Source organism: Varanus komodoensis, unplaced genomic scaffold (genome assembly GCF_004798865.1).
Source record: "Varanus komodoensis strain SLA01 unplaced genomic scaffold, ASM479886v1 scaffold24, whole genome shotgun sequence".
Taxonomy (NCBI): Eukaryota; Metazoa; Chordata; class Lepidosauria; order Squamata; family Varanidae; genus Varanus; species Varanus komodoensis.
This window is the reverse complement of record NW_025335641.1, coordinates 17,628,179-17,652,647: the sequence shown is the minus strand read 5'-3', so window position 1 is coordinate 17,652,647 and position 24,469 is coordinate 17,628,179. Positions and strand designations below refer to the sequence as shown.

At 39.7% G+C, this 24,469-nt stretch overlaps 1 protein-coding gene across 3 annotated transcripts in view; it reads right to left on the bottom strand.

The window, feature by feature from the left end:
* DENND1B (DENN domain containing 1B) overlaps window positions 1-24,469 on the bottom strand; it is a 210,270-nt gene that overhangs the window by 58,878 nt on the left and 126,923 nt on the right. For all 3 annotated transcript variants that reach the window (XM_044432291.1, XM_044432292.1, XM_044432293.1), the window contains 2 exons: window positions 7,116-7,216; window positions 218-263 (listed from right to left, as the gene is read on the bottom strand). In XM_044432291.1, the coding sequence (XP_044288226.1) occupies window positions 218-263; window positions 7,116-7,216 (147 nt within the window). The remainder of the gene's footprint in view (window positions 1-217; window positions 264-7,115; window positions 7,217-24,469) is intronic.

Here is a 24,469-nt window from a genome sequence, read left to right as displayed (position 1 = left end):
AGGGAGGATGATGCTGTCAATAGCTACACGCAACGATGAATAAGTGGAACCTCCATGTTCAGAGGCACCTAAGAATAGTTTGCTGGGGATCATACAATAGATGGACTATTTCTTTATCCTTGCTTCCTGGAAGCACTTCCTTGTCCACTGCAGGAAATACTGGGGTGATTTTTTTTTTCAAATGGAAATGTCAAATGGAAAAGAAAACCTGACTCACCTCCATTAAACTGAAGTGAACTCCAATCAAGTATGGCATTGGTGCACTGAAATGTAAAGAAAAATGAAATACAATAAATACATACATGAGTCAAATGACTAGTCTCTTCACCTTTGTCATATATACCTGGTTCAATGTCAAAGTAACTTGGTAGCTCACAATTTTTAATAAAGCTCAGATGTTCTTAGTGGAAGTAGCATTACATTCTTAGCAGTATGTGCTGCAAGATGGAACTCCTCACGTTAAAATCCAGTTGTTAAGGTCCCAAGTGTAATTTGGACACCATATAGCCCACTTTACAGTATTCTGGCAAAGACTAAGATGACACATATTGATTAATATGATTATCGTCTAATATCATATTAAACTAGTTATGTACTAGCTATGGTACTAGCAATGGTACTAGCAATGGTGAGTACTAGCTATGATAAGTAGATTGCCTAAGACTTCCCCCATCTTTGAGTGTTCAGACTCCAATGCCAATGATTCAGCCTTTCCATTAACTTTAGATGCATAGATTGATATAGGGATCTAGCTGTCTCATTCCAATTACTATCTTCTTTCTCCCTCAGCTTTGTATTTCTGGCACTTGGTAACTCATCTCTTTTCCCCCTAAATTGTCAGTAGGCATTTAACTGCAATAAGCTAGAGCAGCCTTCTCCAGCCTGGTGGCTACCAATTTTTTCAGATGGATTCCATAGATTTGTTCCTGCTGGCTGGGACTGACGGGAATTTGTCCAAAACATCTTGAGAGCACCAGATTGGAGAAGGCTGGTCTAGGCCCTGTTATACAAAAAATTAACAGAAATTATGTCAGTATATTTTAGTTGACTATTACCGCATTTGCTAATATTTATTATTACTATCTGCTGGGGAAACTTTTGTAAGGATTTGGCATAATGGTACTTTGTTTACCATTAGAGAGGATTTTAGCTTACTTTTTAATATTCTGACAAGACAGGATGTTATAATATCAGAAAGATAAAAGGGAAATTTAAGGGAGGTTCAGGTAGATTATTAGTGTTTTGCAAAGTAGTTCAACAGGTTAGCAACAGAATTGAACAGAACAGAATAGTGAAATTCTATTCACTAGCCTATTGATGAAATTGGTCTAGTCCACAGCATCTATCTAATATGGACTTCAAGAGAAATGAATGTTTGAATCAAAATGGCAAATAATCTCAAATGTGAGACATGAAAGTATGGCTTTTAAACATGTGTAATAAAGTATATTTTTCTTTCATGGCATCGCTTACCTTTGTGCATATTATTATGTATAAGAAGCCTTAGTTAATCAGAGAGCCTTGTGATATGCCCCTTGCCAAAACCCAACAGCTGATGAAGTGGGGACAACAAACAAACAAACAAACTAGGAGCCAGGAGCTATAAACTAGTTATTTTATTAGTCATTTAAGTGGATGGCAATTCATCTGTAATAAATAGCATTCCCTCACAAATTAGCCTGAGGCATTCTCTATGATTCCTCCCCCCGCCCCCCTTTTCTTCAATGAAAAATTTCTCGTGCAGGCCCATCAGTTGATTTTTCTAAACTTTATAATAAACAGACTTAACGTTTGAATTGACTCAACTGAAATGTTTGATCTAGGATGGATCATTCACAGTACAAGTCATCACTTGAGGCTGCTGTTATCACACAATGAGCTTGCACGTGTGAACAAGTCTTAGATGTTCACAACATCCAGATTTAGGCTGGCTTCATTTTTATTTATTTTGTACTAGTCAATAGATTGGCTTCTGCAGCTGCTTACAATTGTTATGTTGTAAGTCAAAAGAACTGCAGAGTTAGAATGGTTAAGCAGTACAATTGAGTGGTAAGTTGTGTGCCCACATTAGTTTATTGGGCCCTTCCAAAGTCAACAGTCCCCTGAAACATAAATTAGCATTTCCAAAGAAATCTGTGAGCAAAAGGACCAACACCAACATTCTTTATATTACAGGACCAAATGCATCTCTCTAAAAGCTAAACAATATGCCATCAGCATTCCTCCAAATACTTTGGAGCTACTGCTTCATTATGTGTCCTTCTGGTATGGATGTGTGCATATAGTTAAAGAAACAAAGACCATAATCTTGGGGAAGGTGGGGGGGGGGGACACATTCCATTTGTTGCTGTGGCAAAGACCAAGTGGGTGGCACCAAAGTCTTCACACACTGGCCCCTCACCCAAAGAAATGGGACTATTGGGATATTTCATAAAGTGGAGTGGAGAATGTGACCACAACAATATCGAATTTTATTACTGTATTTTATTAATTGCAGCCAGAGTGGGTTATCAATTTATTTATGCTGTTAGCTGTCCAGAGACGTTAGTAATTGGATGGCATACAAATTTTATAAATAAAATAAATAACAGTCCATGTGCAGTAAGGAAGAATATTAGCTAAAGTTGGCATAAAGATTGTCCCATATTAGGTTCGTTTCACCTCCTGGTAGGTGCTTAAAAGTAAGGAATTCCTACATCTAACTAGGGATTTCTCCAACAACTTCCTTGTGTGGAGGTCCACAGTGGAGGGCCAAAAAAGTGGAGTTCCATTGTGCCAACACACACACACACACACACACACACACACACACAGTGAAACACATTGCCATCTGTTGGGGCTCCTTTAGTAAAGAGACACGGTTGCCAGTTTGAGTAACCCTATCAATTCACAATGCATTATTTCCTACCAATATAATAAAGCTACAAATGATTAATAAAAGTGGTATTAAATACACATAAGAAACTCTTCCTTTAGCAGTACTACAGTATGTGTTCAAATGAATGCTTTCCAAAATAGATAAATGCCCAAGACAAGGCTATACCTCATTAACAACAAAGTGTTTTGGCTATATATGGTTCCTTTACTCAGTAGCAGAATTTTAATTTTGCATATCTGAGGGCTCAAAATGTTGTTTTTTCTAATCTCCCTCTTGATTAGTGGTGAAGGGTTTGGGACCATGAAAACCTTAAAGTACGGATCAAAAAAACCCCAAAACATAAAGTGGTTATGTAAACAGAAACTGCTGTCTATCTTTTTATCTCTGAACATGTTGATGCAAAGAAAAAAGGCTTCATTCTAATATTTGTGTGTGTGTGTGTGTACCAGATCTGAATGGAGAGAAAGAAAGGCTTGTGAGATGATGTAAATGAAATAAGGTGAATAAAACTTGGTTCAATGTGGTTGTGATTTACAAACAACACATTTTCACACATGTATATTCGGTGTAGCCTTAGCATGTACTGACAGCCTGTTTTACTTAAATTCTGAGCCTAGCAAAACATAAAATGATATATTCCAGAATTTCAGCATTTTCTGTTCCAGAAAGCTTCCAGCATATGGCAAAAGAATTCCAGCCAGAGCCAGGTCCAGTGCATGGCACCCATCCTCCACTGGGGAGCTGATAATGATTTCTTCAGCAGCCCCTTCTGCAATGCAAATGCAGCTGGTGCCTGCCACCTAAACATGTCTCACAGACCCTGTGCACTTAAAGCTTTTGTTCCTCTGCTGATTATCCAGCTCCAGTTCTTCAGCAATCCTGTGAAGGCTTCATCCTTATGAAAGAACACAACTCATTCTCTTCTGCATTTTTCCATTTTCAACAGCCAAAGGATGGTCAGAGTGATTTGAAACTGAAGTGGGTAGCACTTCCTAATATATTGCTTATATTCTTCTCTCTCTCTCTCTCTCTCTCTCTCTCTCTCTCTCTCTCTCTCTCTCTCTCTCTCTCTCTCTCTCTCAGGTTATCATCTCATGCAGTCTGCCCTGCATTTTCCCAAACAGGTACCCATTTTGATGGTATTGATTACCTGTCACAGCATAGTCTTTTGTGTTCAGATGCACGTGGCCAGCAAAATTCAAGGGTCACAGGAGGGATTCAACAAGGGAATGGCTTGCAACATAGGGAATGTGTGCTGGGACCAATTTATGTCCCTCATTCATGACATGCATCGTAGGCACAGATGACCTAACACCAGGTTCACCTGAGACACGCTGATACAGTATTGCTAGCCAGGATGGGGTTGCTGGTTAAAGCAAACTGAGGAACTAAAACTGCAGAGTTTTCCACACTCTGTGTAATTCTGGCAGCAAAACTTCTCTTCATACCATCTGAATACTCACTCCCTTTTCAGTAAATATGGCAGAGAACACCATCCAATGTGACTTTCCTTCTGTGAGCCCTGCTGACATGCCCCATTTCAGAAACAAGCATTGCCACTTCTTCCAGGTGGCCTCTAAAGGTGCTGAAACTCCACTGGGCAAGCGGTGGGCACTCTGTGTGCAAAAGAATCAATGAGGCTGGCCACTCACAGACGGCCACTTCTGGATTCTGCCCAGCATATCCGAGAAGTCACCTCTGATTCTTGGGGTGACACATTGCTTCGTACGCAATACCCCTCTCATAGCAGCAACCCTGTTTGGGAGGCATGCATGAACAGGGCTAATTATTCTTGTAGTGGCATATTCCTACCTTGAGAATTTGAACACAGAAGCTTGGCTGAGGGATGCCACTTCATATGCTGCAGAACCTGCTATAATGCCTATGAGGTCCAGCTTGGTTGGTTGGTTGGTTGGTTATTTATTTATTTATTTTATATCCTGCATTTTTCCTCTTGCAAGGAACCCTCTTCATCCTCTCCATTTCATTCTCACAACAACCCTGTAGGTAGACTAGACTGAAGGTCAATGACTGGCCCAAAGGTATCCAGTGAGTTTCAGGACTGAATGGGGACTAGAAGCTGAGTCGCCCAAGACGTTCCAGTCCAACACTCTTACCCACGATGCTTCGCTGGTCCTCTGGCTGCACTAGTCTGTTTAAAAGAGATTTCAATGCTGAACTGGCAGTTAGTCATGGTTATAAAGTGTTAGTCCCAGGGCCAGAGATTACACTATTGAAATTAGAGGTGGGTTTGGATCCCAGCTGCATTCTTCCTAGATTTCATTAGCCACATTAGTGTCAGTTTCCATTGGTAAACTGGGAATTGAACAGGCATTGTATAGATTATATGAAAAGGTACACCAAGAGCCCTGCATTTTATAATATATTAAAAATCACTTCAACAGCTGTTGCTAATGCTTCTATTGTTATTAATAACAACATGCACAGGAACAGAGCTGCATGGGTCAGAATGAACCTGCTGGCTTCCTGGAAATTACATTCATTATTTCAAGTTGTTGGAGCCCAGTCATGGAACACTCCCATAATTGCTAATTCCTCCTTCCCCTTGCAGGTCTCTGGGGTTCGGGCACTCCATAGAACCACGTGGGAAGCTGTGTGTGGAAGTCAACCAAGCTCTTGCCGCCGCGTCTTCTGCTAGAGGAAACCTCTACAGAATGCCTTGCATCCTGGACACAATCCAAGGTATTGCTGTTAAAATTTCCAAAGCACACTGAGCTGTTATGCCGAATTTATAACAGAAGCAGCAGCAGCAGCAGCAGCAGCAGCAGCAGCGGATTCTCATTTCAAGAAAAAGGTCAAACATGATTCCAACAGTTCATCCTGCTTCATACTTAAAATGAAAATGGATACTGCTTAGCACGATCAGTTTCTGGAAAGCAGATTATGTCAGTAGAGAAAATGCACTGGAAGTAGGCACTCTGATGGAAGCATGAAAATAATCACCACAATTAAGATGTGTGTGTGTGTGCCTTTTTGCTAATCACTTGTGCATGTTATTACTGAAAGATGTTTTTAATCTAGAGCATCATTTCCTACAATAATTGCTGTTTTAAACAGAACGTGGTAGTTAACAGGAAAATAATTAAAGTTTTCTCATGAAAAGAGGCATGTCTATGTCTTACAGCAGAAAGAGGGGAAATCTCATAGGAAGTCATTTTGCAGCTCTTAGGTAGAATTGTCTAATCCTGTTAGAGTGCTAATAGAGCTTCTAAAAACAGATGCTTCATTATGCAATGTACCTTACTCTCATGCAGCGACATCCCAGAAAAGCTAGATAGGAAAGACATTATACCAAACAGTCTATGCAATTGCCCCTTTGTTGTGCAAAACTTAAGCTGCATCAATGTTGAAATTTAGTTATATATAGAAGAGGTAATCAGACTACCAGGATGACTGGACAGCACTTGCAAAGAATACAGACATTTTTCAAATATCCTGAACTTTCTCTCCATATTTGAGACAACATAAATTAACATTGTCCTTGGGGACGGGAGAGAAATCTCCTTTTAGCTTAGTCACCATGTTAGTTTGGGAATATTTATTCATCTGTGCTGGACTTATTAATTCCAATAACATGATTACCTTCTTTAACAGGTCCTCAGTTTCTTTTCTTATTAGCTATCCAAATGCACTGTCTATATGACAATGAGGCAGATTCTTAAATATGTGCCAGTCAATTTAAATGTTAAGATTGGTATCACACATAATTATGCACAGAAGTTGCCCAATAAGCTGTAAACTACGATAGCATATACAACACTTCTGCAAGTAAAAACACAAACAGCAACTGATCATTTATACACTACATTAATAAAGCTGAAAAGGCTGGAATCCAATGACTCACTGAATGAACAGGGACCTCCTGGCAATCTTTTGAGTTAAAAAATATGGTATGTGCAGCATTTTCTTTCATATACTACAGAAAAGGAAGTCCCTACACAAATACAACTTTGGACTATGTTTACCAGCAATTTCACTGGTATAAGTTCCAATAAATCACATTTTGATGTTTTAGTCTTGCACTGCTGCCATAAAGAATATTAAGCATGCGCTTTTGACATGCATTATGTACCTATGCCAAACAGAAGAGTTTCAGTAGCACTGGCTTTATTCTATAGTTTGGAAATCACCTTAAGAAGCTCCTAAATTAAACAACTTGAAGTTAGCTTGCTCAATGGTCACAGAGGAAAATAATAATATATATTTGCCATCCTACCAGCAGTAGTCCAGGAGATGTGGAGGAAGCACTGGGATGTATATATGTTGCCAGTACATTGGATATAGCAATGCAGCTGACCCATGGACACATGCTGTTAACTGTAAGTCAAAACAGAAAAAATGGCCATGAATGAACTACTGTAACAAAGATAGAAGCCATTTAAATAACAACAGTAATAGAGATGTATATAGAATATCTGGATACAATACTACAAATCTTCAACTCAATAAAAAAGCAACATCACAATAATTTGCCTCCTTCTCATAAAGGAACATGCTAATAATTGTATCCTCAATTAAAGTCTGTAAGCCCTCCCTGCAAACATTTAGTTTCCTTTAAATATGGCTTTGTACGCACAAGGCTGCCACTGAAAATCGCAAAGGCAACAGTTTATGCTGCCCTCATTGTATTTTGAACCAACACACAAGAGCAGCACCTTATGTTATGAAGGTTCCATTCAGGCGGCGCTCACAACACAGAGTGGCTTTGTGTGTTTTGGTTTTTTTGTTTTTAAATCACCTTGTTTGGCAGCTATCATCACCCAAGTTTATAAACTCCTTCAAGGATAAAGAAAATATTAGGGAAATTGGTGCAGAATCGGCTGAACGTAGAAAGAACATGATCAAACACTCCCATTCATTTTATAGAACTACCGCTTGCCACTGTACAGCAGAAGCTGGAGACCCATGCCTGAATATTAAATGCAATCTCTGTAATAGATGAAGCAGAAATAATTCATTCAGAACCCCTCTATGTTTAAAGTACTGCAAATGGGAAAAAGTAAAGTGCAAAAGGAAAGGTACGAGGCATATTGCACTCTTTCTACTTCATCTCACTGGGAGCAAAAAACAACTAATTGAAGGAAGAACCAGAGCAAGCTTACGGAGTGCATTCTCTTAGGTGAAGAAGCACAAAATTGCAGCCTAAATCTATGTTGGGTCAATTTGCCCAGAAGTGCTATTCGGCATCAATTACTAGAAATATTCCTGCTTGGTTGTACATCTTAAATTCTACATATGTTTATGAGACAGCAAAATAGGTAGAAACTTTCAAATCATGCAGTTCACTTTTAAAAATGCTCTCTCACCCTGGAGGTTATTTGGCTTTGACAACCAGTATTCTGACATGCATAGAAAGGCTTGGCGAGGGAAATCTCTGACTTTTTTTTATTTTCATTTTTTGCATAATGGTTGTAGCCCAAACTGCAGGCATAGGTTTTGTAAAGCAGCTTCCATTTTTATCAAAAAAACAATTTAGCTTGGAAAGGCACAAATAAAAGAAGTAAAGAAAATGCCCTGGATGCATCTTTCTATCTTGACTAACACAAATGCATAGGACTACCTGAGATTCCTTAGATACTTCCGCTCTCATCAAGAGAAACATAAAATAGATTTGGGCAGTTATATTTCCTATAAAACTTGTTGTGTTCCTATCAATCTCTTCTTCACATGTTAAAGATCCAAAGAAATAAATTATTTTAGGAATGAATTTCACTCTGCATAAAAGTAGCTCCTTCATCATCCTTCCTCCTCCACAAAGTTCTTTAAAAATGGTCTAGTAAACCGATATAGTTTAGCTTAAGGATCTCACACTTGCCAAAACATTGGGCATTTACAATGGGTCAGCAATATGCACCCTCTGTTGGTGACTTATTCTTTCATCTAGCCAGTTTTTGCATCAACTGAAATTTCTGGTAGCATCAATACTTCAGGGGCTACCAGCAAACAGCTCCATGTAGAACCATAAAGAGAGCATCATCATGAACCCAAGATCACACCTGTCGGAGTTTCAAATGCAATCTATGAACCCTTCTTCCTAAGTCTTAGAGGAACCATAGCCCTTTAAGGTTAGAAAGGAGAAAGAGGTGGTGGTCTTGAGCCAGGATAAGCACCTGTGACTGAAATCCTGGTGGAAAATAGCTGGCAATGGTGAAAGCAATAATAGGGCCTATTCACACAATCACACAATCAGGGGGATATAAGCCCTGGTTGCTTATTCCGTCCTCTGTGATTGTGCAAACTCAATCACTCAATGGGCGATAGTAGGAGTGGAGCAAGTAAAGAGGACGAACGTCTAAACCTAAACAGGCTACACCAATTTCATAAGAGAGAAACTTCAATTTTCTAAGAATCATTATCCTCAGCAGCATAAGTATTGCATTATTTTTATATTCTGCCTTTCTTCCTCTTGCAAGGAACCCAAGGTTACATCACGACAACAGTGGGAGTTAGGGCAGATTGGGAGTTCGTAACTGGTCCGAAGTCACCCAGTCACTCACTCTGGAATCCCCAGAGTCCTGGTCTAACACTCTGCCACCCTGGTTCTTGAACAGGCCAAAAGACAGGACAAAGCTGACGGCACTTAAAAGACAGCTTCTTGAACGAATGCTGAAGACACCCCATTTGATGAAGCTGGGGTCTTACATTCCCAGAACAAGGTGTGAAGCTGTACTAACAGTTGTCTCAGAGACTCAGTTGGCTTTACAATGCACAAGGGATAAAAGCAATGAATCTTGGACAGTAGCTTAAGCTCATCACCTTCCTCTGGTCCTTTAGAAGATCTCCTGCCCCACCAGCCAGGGGTCAGGATCTAGGGATATGATTCCACCAGCAGAGAGCTGAAACTTTCTTAGTATAGTTGCTGCAGGGAAGTCCAGAGACCAGTTGACATTATGCTCGGGTGCTAAATTTAGTATAAGTGGGTTAAGAAAGACAGAAATCACAAAGGAAGACAGTGTGGAGTGGTGGTTAACTTTTGCCTTTCTTAACTAGTCAGGCCTACTTTATATATGTTTTTGAAGGCAGGTAACATGAAAGAATACTTCTGTAACCTAAAATAGACACATGAGAATGCTAACGATATCATTTCTACCATTAATGTGATTATAATCAAAATGATTAACAGGGTTATATGCAAGAGAAGCAAATTACCATGCAAAAGAGGTGCTAGACTAACCACCTCCCCCTTATGTGGCTACCCCAAAATGTTTGTGCCACTACATCAGACAACATGTTCCTGCTTCCAAAATGGCTGCTCCATCACACCCACCATCTTCCTCAGACAGGTACCTCCAAGATCACTGTTTCCTCACACTTACGTCAAACAGTGAGTCGTTATGTAAGTTACCAAGCAAGCCTGACAGACTTTTTAAAAAATTACGACCACCTTATTAATAGCACCATTTGAACTATGAGAGAGATTAACATGAATTTTGCTTCTTTGGACAAGTCCTTTCCATCCGAAAGGGAGCCAGCTAAAACTATTCCAGATGAACTAGATTGTGCTTCCATGCAGATATATCATGCACACAATAGGTTGAACACTGCCTTCTAATTTTTAACCTCTACCTAACTGCATTTTTGGTGCTATAATAGAGAATGACTATACTTGCAATGTACGTCGGATGAAGAGAACTTAAGTCATTTTGTGTGCCTGTCATCATACATGCAATTTATTTTCAGTCTGCATTGGGATTGAGTATTCTGCCTAAGGGAGACTTCTTAGAAACATCAGAGACCATTAGTGCACTGAAATGCAAGTCCTCCTGTCAGGAGAATAGCAGACCATGCAGAAGGACTCCAAAGATGACCCCCTCCCCAAATCAGGACAATGCTGTCGGAGAGAGGAACGTTTCTGTGGGTTCCTTCCACAAGGTCCAGGGCTTTCAACTTTCTTCAGTAGCACTGGAAGAAGCCTGCTGTGACATCTTCTACATTGCTCAGTGAGCAAGAGATGGGACTTTAGCTGGCCTTCAAAAGAAAGAAAACAAGGGCCTGAAAGTCCCTCAAGGGCATGACTAGGTCATGGCATTCCAGTCAAATAAGGGTGAACAAAGACCCACACAGACAGACCATAAGAGATGAAAATGGGCACTGAAAAACACTGCTTGGTTGTCCTATGTTTCCTAGCAGTGTTATCCCCAAGGAAGGGGCGGGGTGTTGGCCACCTGGAGCACACTGTTCGGGAGTGGCCAGGAAAGCTCCAAGGCCTCTGGCAGCTGTTCATACCTCATGCTTTAAGAGGATTTTGCTTAGAGAAAGATCTGAATAGATTCAACAAATCTAAGGTATCTCAGAGAGCTATGCTTGCATTTCAGAATTATTTGACCATCTGTGTTATAAATTTCCATCATAAATAAGTAGCAGGGGGAAAATACTTCTTAAAAAAATAAGCAGACGAAAAACAAGGGACTACAATTTTGAGCAGTACTGTGTGCTCTTCACTCAGATTAATCTAACAGGATTAAATATGGAAAAGAAGAGGGCCTGAAAGCTCCTGAGGGATATCATTAGGGCAAATTGCCAAAGAATGAAACATGAGCCAGGCAGGAGAGACTGGAAGATGCAGCAATACCAAGGGGCTTAAATGTTCGACAGTTGGAGCTTCAGTAATGTGTGAACTGCGGGTTGCAGTATCAAGAGACGCTGTTCACTGACACATAGAATGTCACTATTGACCACCGAACTGGCCAAGCTTGACAGCTATACTACGGGGCAGCCAAAGATGTCATAATTCCACAGTTAAGCTGCCCATTTCTGATTATTTTTCCCCAACCTCTATGCCAAGCAGCTGCAATTTCACAGAGTTGCATTTCTTCCCCTTTCTTACATAAGATAACTGCCATTTTAATTACTGTGTTCCTGCTAGAGTGATAATTTAATGTTTAAGCAAATGAATAGCTTGTCTTCCTCCGTAATGTTTATTCTGTTGGATATGTTTCCAATTACTTTCCTATATAATTTCCCTAATACTCATGACACACTATCATCAAGTTCTATGTTTCCAAGTCTTTTTTTTAAACAGACTAACAAATCAGGAATTTAAATATTAAAACTTGCACTGCTCCTGAGCTAGGGAACCAGAAACATGGCATAGTCTTGATACCCCCTGGCTGCTGAAACAACAGGGCACAAGTCAGGTAACCTCAGTCCCTCTAGGGCTCTCCAGACTGTGATGTGCTCTTCCCCTAGTGCCACCCCTTTTATCCAATCATAATTATATTTTATGTATTTCATTTCGATGCCACCCAACAGCCTGAGTCCTTTTGTGGACTACAAAAGTTCAGAAAAATTGCTACAAAAACAAAATGCCATAAAATCTGGTCAAAATGAAATTTAAACAGAAACATTAAAAAGTGCTAAAAAACACTTTATGAAAATAGCCCTGTAAAAACATCTCTGATGGGCAGACCTGCCAAGCTCTTAAAAGCTTCAGGATAAAGGGCCATCTGAACCAGGCACCAAAATGAATCATAGAATACTAGAGCTGAAAGAGGCCATGAAGGCCATCGAGTCCAGCCCGCTGCTGTTGCAGGACACCACGTTACACCATCCCAACTCAGAGGCTGTCCAATTTGTTTTTGAATGTCTCTAGAGTTGGAGAGCCCACCACCTCTCTAGGCAGCTAGTTCCACTGTTGTATTGCTCTGAAAGTGAGGAAGCTTTTTCTGGTATCTAGCCTGAACCTGGGTTATTGCAACTTGCCTTGATTATTCCATGTTCTACACTCTGGTTTGATCTTGATCTTCCCCTTTATGACAGCCTTTGAGGTACTTATAGAGGGATATCATGTCTCCCCTCAGTCTTCTCTTTTCAAGGCTGAACATGCCCAGATGTCCCAGTCTTTCTTCATAGGGCAGTGTTTCCAAACCCTGGGTCAATTTTGTTGCCCTCCTCTGGACCCTTTCTAATTTTTCTGCATCATTCTTAAATCATGGTGCCCAGAACTGGACACAGTATTCCAGATGAGGTCTGACTAGTGAGCAGTACAGGGGAACTACTACTTCTCGTGATGTCAATATTAGCACCAGGCAGGCCTCAGTAGGACACCAACCAAAGCTGATAGAAGACATTCTGTGCCACCGAAGCAACCGGAGCCTCACGTGACAAAGATGGCTCAAAGGGACCCTCAAGCAGTGAATTGGCTCCTACAGTGGGAGTGCAACCCTATCCAGAAGAGGTTCAACTACCTGGTCAGAGGAACCACCCACCAGCAGCATCTCAACATTCAGCTTTAGTCATGTAGGTTCCAGATAGAGCAATCACAGAACATTTGGTGGTTTGCTGAGTTCTGTACAGGCTTTCCCCTGTTCCCAAAACAAACGCCTTTTCTAAGCCCAACTTGCCAGCAAGGTTACGGTGCCAAATACTGGTATTTTTCTGCATTTAGGCCCCACTCCATTTACCTTTGATCCCACCTATGAGTGGAATGTGGCCTGAGTGCAAATTTGACCTCAGGCTGAAAGAGGTCCTCCACCCCAGAGGTAAAGGGCTGCAGGTCAATGTGCTTTAACCCATTAGTGCAAGCTAGCTTTCCCACCCAGGGCAATAGCCTGTTGTATTAGCACTGTGGCAGATCCAACATGTGGGTCCCTGTCCACAACCAGACTGTTTTTGCTGGATCAGTTGATTACAGTTCAGATTGTGATCAGAATCTGAAAACTGGTACCGCTCTAGGGTTTTCAACAAACAGGCAAACTGAAACAGATCAAGATTTGCACGCTTCCTCTGGGGGAGGGAGTGGGTGGGAGAAAGCCAAATACAGACTTATTCTTTCATTTACAGATGGAAATTTCCATGTGGGAAGGAACTGAATTGTGTGTGCCATACTAAGTTTCAGCTTAAAGGTTAAATAAGGTAAAGTTCAGAGAAAACATTTAACCAGAATGTTGATGTCAGGAAGATTGCCCAAGCAACCAGGAGATTATAACGTCCAGCAGATGATATGAGGAAGAGAAAGAGAAAGAAATTTCTGCCTAATTGGCAGAAATGAACAAGTGACCACCCTCTGGATTAGCTGGAGTTAGGGACAGAAACAACTGATTTTCAGAGACAAAAGTCTAAGGCAGAAATGCAGGGAAAAGGATTTATACCAGGTAATCCTGGAGGCCACGGAGGAGAAAGACAAAATGGTGCATGGACTCCCTTATTTTGCCTGTTCTCTTGCATTAGCAGTTCACTCCTTTCACTTTCATTGTTCTCCTTTCACTCCTTTTACAATATAACAGACTTCATATTGTTATCGTAATTGTTCTTTGATATTCACAACATGTATGCCTCTGCTGAAATACATTTGCACACAAACAATTACTGTTTCAAACCCCTTTCTCCTCCAAATGTGCTTTTCCACAGCCTAATGGAGAAGTGATGGGACTTTCCTTCACAGCATCTCCAGAAAACCCAGGTTTGGTTCTTCTGGTGTTGGCACCCTGAAATCGGCCTGATTTTCAGATTGCAGATGGGGATTAGCATAACCAAATGTTCCTTTGTGCAAAAGAATTCACTCCCTTCTGAAAATAATGATGCCAAAGGGATGCCTAGGCTGGCATTCTGCTCCCTGATGTGCTAATATTCTGGCAGGATTTTTTTTTCTTTTGAAACTATTTTGGGGGATGGAAGAACATGCAATCACATGAGTTTCCTTTTACAATCCGAACTAGTAGAGTCTAGGTTACGGTGTACCACCTCAGGAAGAACTAAACCTCAGTAATGAGGGAAAATGGAGCAAAGCATCCAAAGACAGTAAAGAACACAAGTTGCTATGGCTTGAACATTCTTGAGGCTTAGTGAAGTGGAATACTTCTAATGATTTATAAATATAGCAAAAGAGAATAATTGACCTATCACTGTGCAGAGTGCTAGAATTAAAATAACCCTTGTTCTTTTCAATACTTTCCAATTCTGTACAGTATTTTGCATGGCAGTTTAGAAAGGATCAAATGGCTTTGAAAAATTGTTAATACAACTCAGATCAACTAAAATTCTTCTGTCAAAGGTACAGAATTTATTGGCATCAAATGAATCAGAAGGTTAGATAGAGCCGCAACTGTAATGAGGAGATATCACTGGAAAGTGAAACAACATATTACAGAATTAACCTACGGTATTCTGTCTCAACGAATGTAAGTGAAAATCACTGCAAAGTTTTATACAAATGGTATCTTACCCAGATATATCAAGTATAGTAAGAATGTTTCAAGAACAGTTTGACAGTGCTCTCCATCCAATATAGATGACATGATATGTCACAGGATTGCAACAGCATTAAGGATCACTGGAATGAGTAAGTGGCTATTATAAGAAACCTATTGTCCACAATAACACTAAAACTAATTAGATTCATCTTAGCTATATAGTCTGAAGAGAGTATACTGAAGAACCGTCAACCTAGAAGTGGCAGCATTTATACATCTGGCAAGAAATTGGAAAGGATGGAATAAATAAAATTAATACTTATTATGAAAACTGACATGTATCCATTTTTAGAATGCACAGATTGAATTATAATATCCCAGTGTTTATATTAGATCAGTACGTAAAGAACTGTAAATCGATTATACTGCAACAAAGAATGCTATTGCTGCTAGGGTTAAAGCAGCATTCAGTTGGAACCAACCCTTAAATATTTTGATTTATCTGAATTTTTTTGGCCTATATTATTGTCTTTGATATCTTTAAATAATTTAACTGTTTCTTTTGAAACAACAGTATTTCAAAAGGTCTGGCATTTATGAAACAGATTAGGAAGAGCATTAGTACCAGATATTAGTTTTTTCTAAATTAGTTTGACAATAGTGTCGAACAGCTAACATAGTCTGTAGAAAAACCATCAAGCCACTGCTCATTACAGCAATTTACAAACATTCACAAGGAACATTCATCCTTCAGTAGGTAACTCTGAAATCACTTTAAGGCTTAGGATTGCATGTGAATCTAAAATCACAAATCTTAAGACAGGTTATTTGCTCAAAAACAAAACATTTATTTAAAAATAGTTGATGTTGTTAGACATCCCTACCACATTTCTATCCTATTTCTCCATGGTCCAAGATCCATAGCTAAAGAAGCATTTATCCTTTATCTTGACTTAACAGTAATCTTTCAATCTATTTCTGCTCACATTCTGCTGCCTTGTAAGCCGAAACCTTTCTCAATCTCTGTTTCTCCGCTTCCTGTCTTTACTTGTCTCTCAGTTTCTGAAAGTTTGAGAGATCCACATCCTACTTCAGTACAAGTTAATGTTAATTTCGTATGCGCTACAGATTGGAATCGGGTGCTCAGATGCTGCTCACACATTTACAAAACTATGGCACTCGAGTTTCCCTGTCCAACACCCATGGTAGAAGCATGCCCCAGCCGCCATGTCCACAACATAATGCATGACGCGGATGTTCTTTTCTGAAGGGAAAAATTACTGGAATTGAGTTCATGTATGGGTCTCTTGGTAGAACACTTATGTCATACATTTCTGCATGTTCTTCTGCCACATAAAAAGGATTGACAGCACAATATATGTGTGGATCATACCCAAGGGTCATGCTTGGCGATAAATGGAGTGGATAACAGCATACTGAAGGACAACACACACACACACACACACACACACACACACACACACACACAAACTTGTTTCATAGACTAGCTGATACATGATAAGAGGCAGAGTCCATGCATAATATCCATGCATCAGTGGACAAAAAAATGTATTAATACTGCACTATGTAAACGATACACTGGCAGTCCCTGGATTACAAACAAGTTCTGTTCCTAAGAAAACGGAAATTTATCACTAAGTCAAATTGGTAAGTTAGATCATGTGTACTCAGCCCTCCACATTTGTGGGGATTAAGGGCACAGGACCCCTATGAAAGTGGAAAACCCATGAATATCTCTAGGCCCTCTCCCCACCCAGACTCACCAGTGCCATCTCTCTGCAGCAAGATGCCAGAGAGATTTCCCTCCCTGGATGGGCAGGGCATGAAGGCAAGCTTTGGCAGCCTCCCTCTCTCCCCTTTCACTACCTGTTTCTTTTTCGTGATGCTCTGGAGGCCCTCCCTCTCTTCTCTTTCACTTCCACTCTTTCTGTGGTGATGGCAATTTTCAACACTGATTTTTTAAAATTAATAGGCTTTAGGGCAGTTCATTCATAAGTACAGGCTGTTCATATGCGCATACCTTGATACATATGCAACTAAAAACTCCCATCAATGCTGCACCCAGTTCCAGCCTTCCATGTCTACTTCCACCCTGCCATTTCATTCCTGCCTCCTCCAACACTCAAATAGCAAACAGTGGCCATTTAACAGTCTTAGTCCTTGCTGGGCTGTGTTTACGTTCCCTCTCCCCTAGTTATTTTTGTTCCTTAAAAATGTTTTGCTCTGCAAACCTTGAGGTCATCCCTACAGTGCACAGATGTGGCCATTTTGGCAATATCAGGAACAATGTGTGGAAATTTTATTTTCCATGAGTACATAGGAAAGGGGAAAGTAAGTTACGAAAGAGCCATTAGATTATGTCAATGTTACTAAAGGCTAGATTCACTGTAGACTCGTGTTTTTAAGAATGTCAAGGGTTCTGGAAACACACAGGGGGGTTTGCCCTCCAAATGTTATGGCATACAACTTCCATCAGCTCCCACCATTCATTATACTAGCTAGGACTGCTGGACCTTTTAGGCCAAGACAATATGGAGGCCGCAAGTTGCCTATTTCTGCACTAAAGGCAAATATTTATTTCAGCTTATCCTTTTGTGGATTAGGGTTCACTTTCACAGTGACACGTTTTTAGAATTTTGACTCTAACCACTACTTTTAGAGATGGACAAATTCTTAGGAGTCAAGCATTTTAACTGGATAAAAACCTCACCTTATTCCAAATAATTTGGTAAAGTCCTCTGGGGATAATCTTCTGATGTCTGCTTCTGCAAGATTAATGTCAACAACCAGAGGAGTTTCCCAATGGTTACCCCTACACTTTAGAATGGTCTGTCAGGAGAGATGTGTCAGATATCCTTTAAGCACTAGTTAAAGACGTGTCTCTTTGAACAGGCCTTCCTGGATTAGTTCTCATATCAGTTTTATTCAATGCATTCTTTTTATGCAAATGTAATCACCATCAGTTTTAATTTCTTGTAAACTGTCCAGAGCCTGTGGGAATGGAGTGGTCTATATATATTAGAATAAATAAACAAATGAGCAAAATTTTATATGCATGATTCATTAAGATCCGACAAGCAAATACATTTCCTCTCAAGGTTATCAGGTTTTGCAGAGGTCTATGCAGCTTCAAGAAGTAAATTGCTTGGTATAATACACCCTGCATCCTATGAATATCTCTCATCTAAATAAGTTCTATTTCTGTTTGTGAACTCAAATAAAATATAAAATCTATCCTTTTAAAACCCAAAAGTTAGTATGCCCAATGAGCGCAACTAAAATAAGTGAATACCTTCATAGCAAAAACAAAAACTGTTGAATAAATTGCATTGTTAACATGCTAGGCTTGGGTTGAAATCTGCTAGGGGGAAAAAACCCACAGATAAAAACAAGCATGGCTAAAAATGAATGCCTGCCAGATATCAGATAGAAAAATGGTACTGAGAAAAACAGACCTCTGGGATCCACTCTTAGCACAAAGCACAAGGGCTGCCATTGTTGATATTATTATAGTTGTCAAAAGCATTTGATCATTCAGTGTATTCCACAAAGCTGTCAGGTTTTGACTGGGAATGTTTTCATCTGATTCCACCCTAACCTGACAAGACTGCATACACTGCAGCCTCGTTCTAGAGAGTGAGTGGTTTGATTGTGTATATACAGTGACTTGCCACCAAGTGTGAGTTGCAAAGCTAAAGTTTGAGGAGAAGTGGAATTCCACTCCCTGGCAGGGATGAAGCAATGCATGCAAAGGTGAGAGAGAGGGCCAAGGTGCTTCTTTGCTGTTGTAGATTACAAACCTTTCATTCTCCTGCAGAATTAGCTTCCTGCTGGGCTACGGATCAGTTCATTGGCAAGCAGGCAGAAACCAGATTTTGCTGTTATACAAGCACACGTGCAGAGGGCAAATGGGAAGGAATGACACACACAGCAGACCATGCAGACAACATCTGGGAGCAGCCTGTGGTTCATTACAGAAGGCAAATATGGAAGCAGCAAGAGAAAGGACCTGCACAGGTGTCTGATCCTCAAATGAGACTTTAGACTGAGTTCCAGGAGTTTCTCCATCCCTGAGAAAAACTAGTTTAATCTAATATTGATAAAATCATGAGACTTTAGGTTAGAATGTGTGGAAGAGACAATGAAGGTGGAAAAGTTCTGATTTCATAATTATTAGGAAACACTGATTTAATCTAATACTATTTCATACCTACTGCTTGGTAACTGCACCATCAAGGGGCATTTATCTTATATCAACAGATATCAGCTAGCGAATCTGTCAGTTAGGAAGGCAACTTTATATATCAAATTCTAATCCTTAGTGTGATTGCAACTACACCTGCCTATAACTTTCATGTTATTGATGCTATTATGTCTGTACAAAGCTTGCTTTTCCAAGCAAATGCTATTTTGGCTAGAATGTTTTTTGAATCCATATATCATAACACTGATTTTGGTAAATGTCTTTAAATTCATACATTCAGCTGAACAATTTTAGACCTCAAATATAATGGAAAACATTTGTCTTATCACTTGACACTTAAATTCTCTCAGTATTGTGCAAGAAATGTGCTTTGCTTAAAATCTTATGTATTGCTCACTAATTTATGCAAGTCCCTTTCCTTGTTTTGCAATGCAACAGTTCTTCCCAGCACAAGATGGTGTTCACATCTTCATTTAATTCGGGACACTAACTACTGAAAATGTCGATCCACCTTTAGCTAATTTATGAAATTTCCTTACAAGGATGAATAAAATAATCCTTTATAATCAATAGTTTTTAATTAAATAATGTTATTAGTTTCATGTCTGAAGAAAGTTACCTTTACTGCATCTGTTACAAAAACATAAATTCCTAACATTTACAATAGTTACAATTAAATCCTCAAATCTGTACTGACATTAATATTATGTATCGGCTTTGCATATTTGGTGTTTGCAGAAACTAGTACTGATATGCTCACAAATGACTAAACAATGGTATGCCCTCATATTTCTATCCTAACAAGTGTTCCTATTTGTCTTTCTGGTTGATATAGTGAGTTGATCATTCAACCTTGCATCATAATTAATAAATTCTTTGATACTTTAAGATTTGTTCCCTGTTTAATCTTTCTGTTCTCCAACCACCTCCTCTTCTTAATATTTCTTTTCATTCTTTTCCTCCTTCTTAACAGCACTTGATTTTTGGATCAAGGGCCTGCCTGTAACATAAAGGTCTATTCAAAATTACTTATTTTTCCCAATGATTTTTTAAAACACTGAATTTTGATACTTGTGCATCTGGAAGTGCAATCCTATGCAAGTTTAGACAGGAAAAAAAGGCCTAAAATTCCAGCATACTCCAGCCAACATGGTTTATGCCAGCAGGAACATGCTTAGACCTGTAGCCTTTCTTTCCGTCTCAGCTTGAATACAATTATGTCCTTTATCGTGTTGATTACAATAATTAAAAATAAATCATAGTAAACTCAATACTAGTAAATGTTCCACGGTTAAATGTCTTGAATGTATCAGCAGTGTCACTGCTACATCATGCAAATACACCAATGAAGAGACGCAAATAAGGACAAAACTTTAAAACCTTTAGTACATAAAACTGAAGAAAAAAAAATGCAAGATTCCACAGTTGGGTCAAAATACAAAATTGAATAATTATCTCATGCAATGAAAAGTGCCTTGTGAACAAACAATTAATAGAGCCATCTTGATGTCTTGAAGGAGGAGGGAAAGAGACTTTTACATGGACTCAGTACATGGAAAGCAAACTACTGGAGAGTTCAGTGCCATGACCATCCGAGCAGTGGGCTGAGCAAAGAACTTGATCCTGGGACTGCAGATGTGTACATATGATCCCGCTGGGCACAATCCCCCCACCTAGCATGCCCCCACTCTGCGCTGCTGTCTATTTGTACTCAAAGGTACGCAGAGTCTAAGGGAAACAGGATGAGAACGGTGAGCTAAGCATTTTTAAAAATCCTCAATCATTCACCTCTAAAAACACATGCAAGTGTGCAGAAGCTGAGTGAAACCGGGATTTTCAGAAGGAGCTGTACCCTGAAGCACTCCTGCGCTACAGACCAAAAGGGTGCTCCCTTGCTCAGTTTGTATGTTCTGATCTTATGCTGAGGGAATAAGCGGGATACTTGCCCAGAACTTCCAGCACTGCTGCTTTTTGGCCCGTGTGACGTTAAACCTAAAGACCCTGCATACATGTTTCCAAGATTCACGCCAAGCTGGAACAGTTGAGAGTGAATAGTTCAATGGAGAGGCAGAAAAATAGGTCAAGCTAACATTTCTGTGTAACATCTCTAGCTTCCACACGATAGAAACATAAGTGACAACTGTGGTGCAGGTAAGAGAGCCCAGAACTGAGCATGAAACGCAAAATGCAATTCTGCCATGCAGGAAATGTACATTTCGCGCTGAAAATGTACATTTGGTGGAACTATTTTGGGGGCTTCATGAAGACATTGGCATCATCATCATCATCACCATCATCATCATCATCATCATCATTATTCTATACTGTCCCATAGCTGAAACTCTTTGGGTGGTTTATAAATCCATCAGCTTTTTAAAAGCATATATGTAAATTTCTCAGCTAACCTTATGATAGAAAGATAGCGCATGCATATGGCAGTTTTGTACTGAGACCTTGTACATTGTAGGACAAGAGAGCAGAAACTGAAACTTCAGAATTGGTTCTCCCTTTTTTTTTAAGTATTTTTCTGATCCTTCACTTCCTATGCTATACAACTCTTAACCCATTTCCCTGTTCTACCCCTTTAATCATCTGCCTTCAAAAATTATTCCAGAGCTTCAGCTGCTCCAGAATGCGGCAGCCAGACTGCTGACTGGAGTAGTCTGGGAGCACATACCTCCTTTGCTACTACAACTTCCCCAGCCACCAGACTGTTCCCCAGCAGAATTCAGAGTGCTGATTCTGACCCATAAAGCCCTACATGGCTCAGGATCAGGGTACCTGACAGACTGCCTTCTCATGCACAACCCTGTCAGATCTTAAGATCTTCAGAAGAAGTCTTTTGTCCATGACTGCTGCCTTCATAAGCACACTTGGTCTTTTCAACAGCTGTCCTCGGCTGTGGAACGCCTTACCAAGAAAGGTTAGGCTTGCTTCCCCTCTGGGATCCTTCTGCCAAAGGCAGCAGGCAAATATTCTTTTATTCCAGGGTACCGTATGCATCTAGGCAGGTCTATTGCATTGGATGTTATTACCATTCAGTTTTAAAGTGTGTCTTAATATCATGATAACTTTCTTTCTTTCTCTGAAACTTTTGCACCCCATTGTATACATAAAAGTCTCAGGATGGTCCAGCAACAAAGGCACAACACAGTATCTATGATAAAATCCCAACTAACATTTTAAAAAAGTTTTCAAATAATGGGAAAATAAAAAGGGTTTGGCCTGGTGCTGAAAAGAATAAAGTGTTGGTGCCAGGCACACCTCTCTGAGGTGCATGTTCCATAGCTGGGGTGCCACTGCAGAGAAGGCCCTCCTCTGGGTAGCCACTCTCCTAATCTCTTTCAAGGAGGACTCACAGAGAAGGACCTCCAATCCAAATCTTAAGGGACAGGCAGGTACAAAGGGAAGGAGACATTCCTTCAGATAACCATTATAATATTATTAAAGTTTTATTATTGTTTCATTCATGATTGAATGAATCAAGTTTCATTCATGATTGTCACTGCCTTGAGTGTCAGTTTTCTTGATACAAAGGCAGGGTACAAAATCTAATAAATACATAAATGTGTATACACACTGCTTCAGAGCTGGTTGTGGACAGAACTGTCGCTGCATGGTCTTCAACTCACCATCTGCTAGAGCAGAAGCTTACAGCTTTCTTTTATATAGTACACAATTCTGAAATGTTCCCCCACATTACATGGGTTTCAAGACACAAGGCGATATCTCATTTACCTTCAGACTTGGAGATAACTATGACGTATTTTGTCTTGTTGGAACAGTAAATCCAGGAAAGGGAAAATCTATGCCCCAAACAAGCCCAAATAAATAAATAAAGGTAATGCAGCTGAAACGGCGCATTGAGCATAATGTTTTATGCAGGGTTCAGCTCAAATAGAGATCAGCTCAGACACAGACATTAAAGTACAGGGAACTTTTCTAAAAATCTGTGACTTGAAATGAAACGGAATATGGACAATAACATTTACTCCCTGATCCAGAGCTATGCAATTAACTAAGATTAGATATATCATCTCTTACCTTTTTTTTTGGAGACTTCCAGTCCAGGTAACATCAGTGAATAGTTATTGATAATAACAAAAAAGTACTGCTTCCTCTCTGCATTGGTGCAAGAGTATGCAAAAGCATGCAAGATATTTGCCTTATTGATAATATCAGAGTGCATCAAAATTTCCCTCCCCCGTGTGCTTTCTGGAAAGTACATGGAGGATGCAATGATCTATACATCTATACATGCAGCCACAGATCCTTTACAGGAGTTTCTGCAATTGAACTTACATTTTTAAAGCCAGCAAATTTGAATGTATCTACACAAGGATACATTCCCAGTGAAGCTGAAGGTAAGAATTATTAGATTGGTCGCCTTGTTCACTCTGACTGTAAGCAAAATACCTTTCTGGATCTTGTCCCATGTACATGATATTAACACGTAAGACAGGGGAAAAGGTTCCTTCTGTTTGCTTTCATTCAGCTATTAGCAATTTATTTCAGCTCCTTTTCAGGTGAAAAACCTGAAGCAGTCAAAATAAATTCACTGATAACTATAAAGAATAAACTGTTACAGAGAGTAATGCCACACTTCCACAAGGGGCAAGTGTGAGTGTTTAAAAAGCAACAGACGGAAACCATCTGTTTAAAGTCTAAATATTTAATTTATGCTCATTTTGGAAAGCTAAAAATGCAGCAAAATCTAAGGTAGCAACCTTCAACAAACCAAACATCATCTTTAAAGGGTATCAAGAAAAGTGAAGTAAAAATACATACATATTTTAAATTAGCACAGAAAATTAAGAGTCAAAGTATCATTTAAGAACTGCAGAACAGATTTTAATTAAAATGATGAGACTAAACTTAAGCCAAGCTATGTAAGGCTTTACTGAGAAAGCGTTTTTTCACAATATCTCTCTGATGGCCTGTTCAGAATGACATAAGTGAGCTTATGAGATGCACTCATTGAAAGTATGTATGCCAAGACAATTCATTCACACTATGTTTAAACCCTTTGCTACACCTGGATTCCACTGAAATTGTGAAAGTTAGTCATGGATTAAAATGCGAGGATTCCAATGGAATATGAATACAGTGAACTTAATCTGGATCGAGCTTATTCACTCAAAGAGATGCGACGGACAAGGAGATCCTACAGGACAATGGGACGGTTCAGATTCCCAGCTTGGAGTCTAGAAAAGA